This window comes from Zosterops lateralis (genome assembly GCF_965231275.1).
Source record: "Zosterops lateralis genome assembly, chromosome: 6".
NCBI lineage: Eukaryota > Metazoa > Chordata > Aves > Passeriformes > Zosteropidae > Zosterops > Zosterops lateralis.
The window spans coordinates 53,807,310-53,817,182 of NC_139761.1; the positions used below are offsets into that span (position 1 = coordinate 53,807,310).

Sequence of the window (9,873 nt, forward strand, 5' to 3'; positions counted from 1 at the left end):
GGGCGCCGGTGCGGCGGCGGCGCGGGTCAGGCCGGGTCCCGCCGGGCGGCGCGGGGCGGTGAGCGCGGAGCACGGGGCCGGTCGAGTCCCGCCGTGCGCCCGCGCCGCTCCCGCACCTAAAATGGAAGTTGCTCCGGCGGGCGGGGCGGGGCGGGCGCGGGGCCGCCCCCGGCGTCAGCAGCCGCGACAAGGACGGGCGGGACCGGGGCGGGGCCGGGGCGACCGTCCCGCAGGGGTCTGCCCCGAGGATCGCGCGTTCCCCGCGTGCTCTGTCCCGGTGAGATCTGCCCCCGCGGCCCGTGTTCTCCTAACCGGGGCTACCCTCAGATGGGCTCCCCTCGGGGCCGCGCCGCCGGGAGCAGAGCAGCTCCTGCTCGCGGTCCGGGTCTGTCCCGGCACGGTGCGGCAAGGGGCTCTCCGGGACAGCCCCGGGGCACAGCCTCCTCCGGCCTGGCCCTCTGGAGCGGCGGGAAAACAGGTTACCCTGTCCAGGGTGGAACTTGCCCAGAAGCAAGATTCCATGGCGGGATGGGCTGCAGTACGTCCCAGGGAGGTCACCCGGTCCCCTCTGGCTCAGGGGAGCAGGTTCTGGCAGGAACCCAACCACAGCTCATCCTCAGTGATGGAGGGGTTCCCATTCCCTGGGAGGCAGGGAAGTAACGCCGAGCCAGCCCCCATCGCGCGTTCCCGGCTGCTCACCTGGGAGAAGTCCAGGTCCCCCGAAGGTGGCAATTTTCTGCCTCGTCCCTAGTCAGGCACCGGAGAGAACTCTGCCTGCTCCTGACTGCCAGACTCTTGGTGAGATAATGATAGAGGAAAAGAGTTGAGGACGGTTTTGGGTGGGACAGGTGATTCCTGGGGTAAATATGCACTGGGAGGCAGGGAGGATGTGATAACAGCCTCCGGATGGAGGTGTGAGGGAGGTGATCCCGAGCCGGCAGGGGGTTGCTAAAGGTGGTACAGAAAGGTGTTATGGGGCGAAATGGGATTTGATGCATACAAAGGGCACATCAAGGGAAATTATCAGGGCGTGGGACCCCCAAACCCTCCCTGATGTTTGGTTAGTAAAATAGGCCATCCAACCAGCTGGCAGCAGAGGGAGAGCTGGTCTCTCCCCTCCCAGGGAGGAGAGGGGCTCTCCATTCCACAGCAGGAAAGTGGGACCTTCTCTCTGCATCACTTCATCTTCGTTGTCACCCAAAACAAGCAAGCTGGGTCCCCTCTCAGCCTTGTGCCTCGAGTGAGAACTGCTCCCAGATTAGAAATAATCCCCATTTGCCCACACAAGGAAGAAGGGCACATCCTTCCTCTTGGCCCACACAAGGAAGAAGGTGGATACATCCCCTGAGTTTCAGGAACAAGGAGGGAGAAGAAGTGCTCTCAAAATTCCTTCTGGGAGGAAGAGTTTTTGCCTACTTGACACCTCCCAAGGGACAGTTCTCCCTCTGGGAAGAGGCATCGGAAACACCTTGCTCCTCCATCACAGCACCATTGACACATCCTTTGAGGCCTCTGCCTAGGCAGTTGGGGCAGCAGGGTCTAGGAGGTTCATGCATGGTCCCGGCACAGTCACACCCTCCCTCTGCCCTCTTCAAAGACTAAAGGTACTCTTGCAAACACGGCTCTGACGCCGGCAGAGTGCCTCCTGTCCCCGGGATGGAGCTGCACAGGAATTATCCAGGCACTGGCCCTGCCCCAGCCCTGCCCCGGCAGCTGGAACACCCGGCAGCGCCTGCTTACTTTGGAAGGCAGGCTGGACCCCGATCCTCCGGCTTCGGCTCACTCCGCAGCAGATCACGCTCCTGTTTGACTATAACTCCTGCGGCAGAGGAGTCTGCCCCACTGCGTCCTGGGAAGAGGAGAGATGTGTTACTAGCATGGGAAAGTTTCCCCTCTTTTACAGTAATTGCTTGTAATAACATCTTGCACTTCCCCTTTCATCCTACAGCTGATGCCTTTCCCAGATGAGACGCCCAGAAGTGCAGCTGCCACCGGAACGGAGCAAGACAATTTGTTTACAAGGCAGGCTCGTGCCGAGGGCAGGAGGAAGGGGAGGCTGCCGTCTCCGTGTCCACACAAGCAGCTCAGGGGGATGGCCTGCATTGTTCCAGGTCAGGATAACAAGGCCCTTCCGCAGCTCCTTTCCTATGGGAATCCCGACAGGTTGTTGTCCCTCCCCGTAGGAGGGGAAGTGCGGCACCAGGGGGTGAAGCGACTCATCCGTCGGACACCGGTGCTGAAGGAGGGAAGTGGGGCCTGACAGAGCTTTCCAGCTCCAACTGGAAGACACCAGCCCACAAAGCAAGCCTAGAACCCACCCTGACACCTTCCCAGTGCAGCTCCATGTGCTTGGTGTTGCCCCTGCTGCCCACTAGCCTCCCACCGTGCTTGGGCTCTCCCATGCCCACAGACCATCCTGCTTTCAGCCTGGCTGCATCCCACCGTGCCCTCGGGATGTCAAACTCCTGGTACATCGTTTGCCCAAATGTGCAGGTGACTGAAGCATGCACAGAAATCTCCTTCCCTCCCAGCTCCACAAGGATCTATTGCCACTTACAGTCTCTCCTTTCCCAGTGCCTTTCCTGGCCTCAGATCTTGCCTTCATCCATCCCTTTTGCCACTGTGCAGGGTCCAAGGTCCCTCTGGAGAGCAGAGACTCAGAGGCAGGTCCTGCCCTGCAGCATAGGAAAAGGGGCATAGCTGAAAATGATCCTCACTGTGAGACTTGAGATGGGAATTTCCTTTCTCTTACAGAAACTGGCTCAGAAATTGCTGATTTGAGGGCTTGGGAGACACTGGAAAAACGAGATTTGTCCTGTAAGGAGGCCTCTCTTCCTATCAATAGTAGAGAGAGCACAGTTTAGGCCTTGCCTTCCCCTCTGCAGTGAATCCCACCAGGAGATAAGCCCCACTGGACATTCCCAACCCTCTGAGTCACCCAGCACTGCGCCCAGCCACACACCAAGGGCCAAGGACACAGGTCTGCAGCGTCTGAGCACCTGAAGGTGGACAGAAGGATTCAGGGTCTGACACATTTCGCAGTGAAAACTGCAATCCCGTACTTTTTTTTCCCGGAAAATCTGGCAGCATAAATGGAGAGAGGGGTCAATGGGACAAAAGGCTGCTGGTGATTTTTCAACTCTATGTTATTTGGCTTTGGATACTAGTAAAAATGACACTCATAAAAGGTCTCTTTTGTGTACCTGGAAGTGGTTGCTGGGGTGCCAGTTCAAGTATCAGTGAGTTTTAAGAGCAGACGAGGCCACTGAGGGGAGAGCAGCGCTGCAGCTGTTGGGGTACAGTGGAGTGGGGGCTTTGCCTGACAGGGATTAGTGCTGAAACATGAAAACCCCAACACCCCAGTCCTGCTTGCTGGAATGTGGCTGCCCTCTGTTCCACTGTGGTCCCACTCACTGTCACAGGGCACTCCACAGCATCTGGATCCATGTGCTCCTAGTGAGGTCAGGCTTTCCAGGCGGCAGCTCTGATCATTGTAATTCCAAAGGATTGCAAGGGGTGGGGGAGGAAACATCTCTATTTTCCTTCTATTTTTACGAACATATGATAGCACTTTGATATGAAATTACTTGTTTTGCTGCATCCCTCAGTATTCCAGGCTGGGCTCCAAACCACCCGGGGGCAGTGACAGACTGCCAGTGACCTCAAAGGCCCAGCACCAGCCACTTTCTTCCTTGGTTTGTGTCCATTTTGCACACAGAAAAAACAGAGAAGAAAAACCACTCTCACATGTCCGACCAGATGAAAATCCCTCTGCAAGACCACATTTGAAGACTTCGTAGAGTTAAACTCTATGGCGACATTCAGGCTCCTGTCCTTCTGCAGCTCCTGAAATTTCCTCCCACTTGGGTTGTTTGTAGGAACAGCCACTGTCTCCAGGCGATGGAGATGGATTATAATCTTTGTTCGCGTATGTGGAGTGACTGACGCAGATGTTTGTACAATGGGTGCTTTATAAAGTGACAAAATACTTTCAAACTAAGTGGGCAGCATCACTTGCTTGAAGGATGGCTTCCAAAGTACCATCAATCCTCCCCTCCAGAAGCTTGGGGCACGAAAACACTGTTTCTCACATGCGAGGGCACAGTGGAGTGTGAAATCCAAACCAAGGTGCATCGCAGGGCTCTGAGCTCTTGAACCCAGGGCTGCTCCAGAGAGGATGAGCCCCAGGCAGCACCGTCCCCACTATCGACCTCGTGTTCTTCAGTGCCACCTCTGCGGTGACCACGAGCAGCCCTGGCCTGGCTGCCGTGTCCGTGGGGCCATGAGGATCAGGGTGGGATGAGGGGCAGGCGGTGACCGCACCCAGGCCGCCCTCAGCGCCGCCGCCATCACACGACAGAACACGGGCCGTGCCTGCAGCGCCCGGACAGAGCAGGGGTACCGCGGCTGGGGCGGGCTGCGGGAAGGGCTCGGTCACAGCAGGCGGGTCCCGGTCCCGGTCCCGCCGGTGCCGCCCCCAATGCTCCGCGCCGTTCCCGCCACGCCGCCATTGGCTGCCGGGCTGCGATTGGCGGAGGGACGGGACGGGACGGGGCGGCGGGCGGGGCGAGGCCGCCGCGACACGTGAGGCCGAGGGCGCGAGGCGAGGCGGACAGGGCCCCGATCTCGGTCACCGATCCCCGCGGCCGCTCCGCGGGTTCGGGACGCAGCCCCGGGGCGCTTCGGCGGCGGCCCGCGGCCCCCTGGGCAGGTAGGCGACGAGCCCGGGGCGGGCGGCGGGGCTGGGCCGGGGCCGCCTCACAGCTCCCGCTGGGGCGCCCCCTGGCGGACGCGCTGAGGGCGGTGCGGCGGGGCTGATCCGGGCCCGGGCGGACACCGGGACCGTGCGGGGACAGCGCGGGCTCTGCCCGGCCGGGGCTCTGCAGACATCGGCCCCACCACATCCCAGCCCCAAACAGTATGGGACAGGCCGAAGAGGGCAGGCGGGCGCGGGTCCCCGAGTCCCCAGCACGATGCTGTCTGTCCCCGCAGGACGCCCATGGGCTCTCCCACAGCCGCCCCGCAGCTGCTGTACCGCAGCACCCGCCTGCTGCGCACCGCCTTCCAGCACCTCCACCAGCAGCAGCAGCGAGCCGACGTCTTCTGTGATGTGGTCCTGTGGGCTGAAGGTGAGCGGGCAGCATTGCCGAGGGAGGCCAGCACGCCTGGGGAGCTGCAGGCAGGGTCTCTGCAACCCCCTAGGAAGGACTGGGGTGAGCAGGAAGGGTTGCCGGGCAGTGACAGCCACTGTTGCTTTGCAGGCGAGGCAGTGGTGGCCCACTGCAGTGTTCTCTCCGTCTGCAGCCCCTTCTTCATGGAGCAGCTGGGCCGAGAGCTGCCCCCCCAGGGTTGCAGGGTGGTGCTGGAGCTGGCAGGGCTGAAGATTGGGGTGCTGCGCAAGCTGGTGCACTTCTTCTACACTGCCGAGCTGGAGGTGACACAGGAGGAGGTGCACGAGGTGCTGGCGGCCGCCCGCCGCCTCCGTGTCACCGAGCTGGAGTCGCTGCAGCTCTGGGGAGGACGCCTGGTGAGACTGGGAGCCCAGCGGCAGCTCGACCGCTCCTGCCTGCAGTCCGCTCAGGAGGTCTCCACCGTGGCGGCACCTGACACAGCTGAGCCTGCCAGTGCCAGCTCTGGGGCGTCCCCCCAGAGGCAGCCACAGTCTCTGGGGCACGCACAGCCCAGCCCCATCGGGCGGATGAGGCTGCGGAAGGTGGAGAGCTGGGGGTGCTGGGAGGTGGTGCGGGAAGTGCAGCCCTGCCCCACGCCTCGGGCAGTGCTGGTGGGTGATCTGGGAGTGACAGAAGCACAGCCCCCTCAGGATGTGGATGCACGGGAGCAGGTGAGTGAGTTCTCCCCATCCCAGCAGCCTGCCAGTGCAAATGGGATGCAGCAGCGTGGGGACTCCCCTGTGTCCCAGCATGGCTGCCAGCAGGCAGTACCCCCAGAGACCCCTGGAAGTGACACTGAGGAGGAGGAGGTGGATGTGGGGACATGGGAGCTGTTCCTGCCACCTGGCACAGTCTGCCTCTGGCCTTGTCCCTCATCTGAGTCAGAAGAGGAGATAGATGTCCTCACCTAGAGGGGGTTGCCTCTGCCTCTCCCCCCACCACTGCCTGCACCCGTTGCACTGTGTGTCCTTGGAATAAAGGGCTGGAGTTGTACTGTGGAGTACTAAACTTTATTGGAGATTGGGAGGACAAGAGGGTGTGGAGGGAGCCAGGTGTCTGGCAGTGGCAGAGCTGCAGCATCAGGGACGAGACTGGGGCTGGCAGGTGCCCCCCACTTGGTCTCGCCTCTTCATGGATGCTCGTGCCGCCTGCGCCGGTCCTGGCTCGGCTGTGGAGAGAGGGAAGTTGGTCCCTGTTGGTCCCAACCTAGTCCCTGTCCCATCCTAGTCCCATCCCCACTCACCTGGCCAACACCTCTATGCCAAGCTGCTCTTCAGGGCTTCCACTACAGTCTCCGGCTGGGGGAACTTCAGCTTGCGGGGGGGCCCCTTCCCGATACCGCTCCACAGCTCCACGGCTGCAGAGATAAGGGGGATTATAGGATCAGGGGTGCGGGGAGCCCTGCCGCCCCCCAGCCCAGCACTTACTGCTGCCGTCCTCCTTCACCAGGGACACCTCGAAGCTGTTCCTGCGCGGCGGCCGGGGGTTGATGTCCACGGGGAGGTGGGCCATGGCCCCGCGCAGGGCCTCGCTCACCGCCGCCGCGTTGCGCCCGTACACGCGTCAGCTCTTGCTGTGGGGACACGGCGGTCAGCGACCCGCCGGGCACCCAGGACCTCACACCGCCCCCGGCACCTCGGCTGCTCACCAGTGCTCGATGACGACACGGGGGCCCATGTCCCCGGGGCTGCCCTCGTCTTGAGCCTGGGCCCGCGCCCGCTTCTTCGGGGCTACCGCTGTCTCCGGTGCCTCGGCCGCCGCCGGCTGCTGGGCTCCGCGCTTCCTCCCTCGGGGAGCCATCCTGGGAGCGCCGAGGCGGCGGGGCCTAAGCCGGAGCAAGAAAGGGGCTCCCGGAATGCCGCCCTGGGGTGAGAAGGGGTCTCAGGTACTCCGCTTTCAGGGGAGTGAAAGGTGGGTCCCTATGAGGACACTGCTGGGCCAGGAAGGGCCAGTCCCCGCTGATGCGCCACTGGGGGAAATGACGGTCCCCGCTGGGATGCTGCTGTGGAGGGCGGGAAGCGGCTCCCCAGGGATCCCGCCAAGGTGTGTGGCTGGGGAAAGCAGGGAAGCGAGGCCCCGGGGAAGGGAGGGGACAGACGCGGGTCCGGAGCGGCCGCGCCGCCTCCTACCTGCCGCTGGCCACGTGCCGCGAGCGCGCACCGCCGGGGGCGGAGCCGGAAGAGGCGGAGCCGAGACGGGCACCGGGCCCCCCTGCGGGCTCCGCTTCCGGCAGCACCGCCCCGGCCAATCAGAGCGCGGGGGTTCAGAGGGGCCCCGCCCCCGGTAAGCCCCGCCCCTATACGCGGTCCGGGACAGGGGACACGGAGACGGGACACGGGCACGGCACGGACCGTTTATTGTCAGCGATGGATGAGAGCGAGCGTTAACCGAGGCGGGGCCCCTCCTACCGCCCTGCTCGCACGGGGCTGGGGGGCACCGCTGCATTCCCGGGGCTCAGCCGGGAAAAGTCCCCACGGAGAACGGCTCCGGGCAGGGCCGGGCGGGCCCGCGGGGCCGGTGCCACCAGGCTAATGGTGACATAGTGATGGGTGACAGTGCAGGGCAGCTTCTACTTGTCCTTCTTGGTCTCCTCCTGAGGCGCAGCCGCTGGCACAGCTGGGGGCTCCTCAGGCCCCTCCTCCCGCGGCTTCGACTGCTTCTTGGCCTTCTGGTAGAGCTCGTTGAGATTGAACTCCCGGATCACATTCTCCTGTGGCCAAGAGGAGCATCAGCACCACTGGGACCTCGAGCTCTCCCCTTCGTCCCAGGCACAGGGTGGGCAGGGGAACAGAGGGTCCCACCCACCTCGGAGAAGGTCCAGGACACAGCCCGGCCCTTCTTGTCAATCTGCGGTCGCCGCATGATCTCTGTCCCACCCTGGAAGAGGATGAGGGTGGGCAGCTGCTTGGTGAGAGGCGAGGTGCTGACCTTGTACCTGTGTCAGGACAAGCCAACAGTGACCCTCAGGCAGCCTGAGGGAGCTGGAGGGTCACAGGGACGGCCCCAGAGTGGGCCCTGCTTGCCCAGGCTGTGCTCTCCACACCTGGTGCTGACGTCTGTGTACCGGCCAACATCCACCTTCCCAAACTGGAGTCCTGAGCAGTTGTACCTGGGCAGGATGGGGACACATGGCTGTGGGGGACACAGGGGACCACAGGCCCCGTTACCCACTAAGATCCCACTGGGTGCCACTCACTTGAGAGAGAGGTCAGCAAAGATTGGGGCAAAAGACTGGCACTCGCTGGACCAGTTGGCAAAGAACTCAACAATCCACGTCACCCGCTTGTCCCTCTCCAGCTCCTCCTGCCATGAGGGCATGGGATTAGGGGGGAGTGGGCAGAGCCCCCCAAAACCCCCAGGGCTGGGGAGATACTCACATCGATGGTCTTGTCACTGAAGTACTTGATGTACTCAGGGCCCATGTAAAGGGGTGGCTTGCAGGTCATCAGGAACACTGCAATGACAGCACCCTGAGCCCCCCAGTGCCAGGAGGGCCAGGCTGGGCCTGGGACAGAGCTCCTCTACCCCCAAGCAGCAAGGGGGAGCCAGGACAAGGCAAATCTAGGGCAGTGAGACATCCAGGCTCACCTATGCAGAGCGTGAGGTAGAGCAGCCCCATGCGGATGTCGAGGCGGAAGAACAGGATGGCGTTGGCCACTTTGCTGAACATGAAGATATTCCCAATGTGCTGCTCCACGGTGACTGCAATGCAGAGACAGGGATAAGGGATGGGGCCAGATTCTCCCAGAAAGCTAGGGGTAACTTCAGGGAGGGCTGGCTCTGGTTGTCCAGATGCCACCCCATTCAGCTCCCTGGAGGAGGCCCCATAAGCAGCCCCAGCCCCCCACGTCCCCCTGACTCACTGGAGCGCCGGTTCTTCATCATGACAATGGCACTGAGAAACATGAGGATCTCCACCTCCCTCTGGCATAGAGAAGGGACAGCATGAGCTGGAAGTGCCCAGGACACCTTGGAGCCACGCCTGGCCTGGCCTGGCCTAGGGGCCTGTGGCCATACCAGGCCCTACTGGCCCCAAGGCCCTGCCAGAGCCCAGAGCCCTCCTTCCTTCCGGGGAGAACAGCGAGGAGAGGGGCTGCCCCGCGGCGATGGGCTCGACCAGTGCCTGGGAGGGCCTCTCGGCTGTAGGGGGACACCGCAGAGCAACGCCAGGGGCTACCGGGCATCCCCTCCCTCAGGCGGGCCGGGGTGCTGGGTGAGCAGGAGGGGAGGCAGGCAGGGCCGGGGGTGCGGGGACAGGCCGGGGGACAGGCCCGGGAGGCAGGGACAGGCCCGGGAAAAGGCGGGGGTGCGGGGACAGGCCGCGACGCCTCACCCAGTCAAAGTCACAGGGGTTGCCATCCTCCCGCTGCGAGGGCAGCCCACGGCAGAGCGGCGGGACCTTGCGCACGAGCAGGAAGGCGGCGGCGAGCAGCGCGGACAATGGGTAGTAGGGCCGGGCGAGCCATCGGCAGAGCCCGGGCAGCCCCCACAGCAGCGCCAGCAGCGGCGCCACCACCGCCATCTTCCCTCCGCCCCGCTCACTGCTGTGGGGGCGGGGCCTCCCCGCGCCTGCCAATGGCGAGCGGCGAAGTGGGCGCGCCCCTGCGCCCGCGGGCCAATGAGGGGAGGGAGAGAGGTGGCCAATCAGAAGGCTGGGACGAGTCGCCCTTAGCAACGGGGAGCAGGGGCGGAGCTCGGCCAA

General features: G+C 63.4%; 2 protein-coding genes across 2 annotated transcripts; both read right to left on the reverse strand.

Annotated features, from left to right (window-relative positions):
- Nucleotides 1-6,170: 6,170 nt before the first annotated feature.
- Nucleotides 6,171-7,482, reverse strand: SELENOH (selenoprotein H). Its single transcript, XM_083862669.1, has 5 exons — nt 7,301-7,482; nt 6,820-7,034; nt 6,599-6,744; nt 6,415-6,528; nt 6,171-6,339 (listed from the first exon to the last, which is right to left on the reverse strand). Exons 2-4 carry the CDS (start codon nt 6,969-6,971, stop codon nt 6,428-6,430), a joined length of 399 nt encoding a protein of 132 aa, XP_083718795.1. The 5' UTR covers nt 6,972-7,034; nt 7,301-7,482; the 3' UTR covers nt 6,171-6,339; nt 6,415-6,427.
- A 30-nt stretch (nt 7,483-7,512) lies between these two features.
- On the reverse strand, nt 7,513-9,704 carry TMX2 (thioredoxin related transmembrane protein 2). Its single transcript, XM_083862668.1, has 8 exons — nt 9,505-9,704; nt 9,035-9,095; nt 8,760-8,873; nt 8,549-8,625; nt 8,368-8,474; nt 8,215-8,280; nt 7,977-8,106; nt 7,513-7,881 (listed from the first exon to the last, which is right to left on the reverse strand). Exons 1-8 carry the CDS (start codon nt 9,691-9,693, stop codon nt 7,741-7,743), a joined length of 885 nt encoding a protein of 294 aa, XP_083718794.1. The 5' UTR covers nt 9,694-9,704; the 3' UTR covers nt 7,513-7,740.
- Nucleotides 9,705-9,873: the final 169 nt, after the last annotated feature.

Bases quoted from the DNA above. Each gene is read 5' to 3' on its own strand.
- TMX2 (XM_083862668.1), bottom strand. From the start codon at position 9,693: ATGGCGGTGGTGGCGCCGCTGCTGGCGCTGCTGTGGGGGCTGCCCGGG. The intron at 8,107-8,214 runs GTGTGGAGAGCA...GTCCTGACACAG, and splicing joins TACACAGACGTCAGCACCAG to GTACAAGGTCAGCACCTCGC. The intron at 7,882-7,976 runs GTGGGTGGGACC...TCTTGGCCACAG, and splicing joins TGTCCTGGACCTTCTCCGAG to GAGAATGTGATCCGGGAGTT.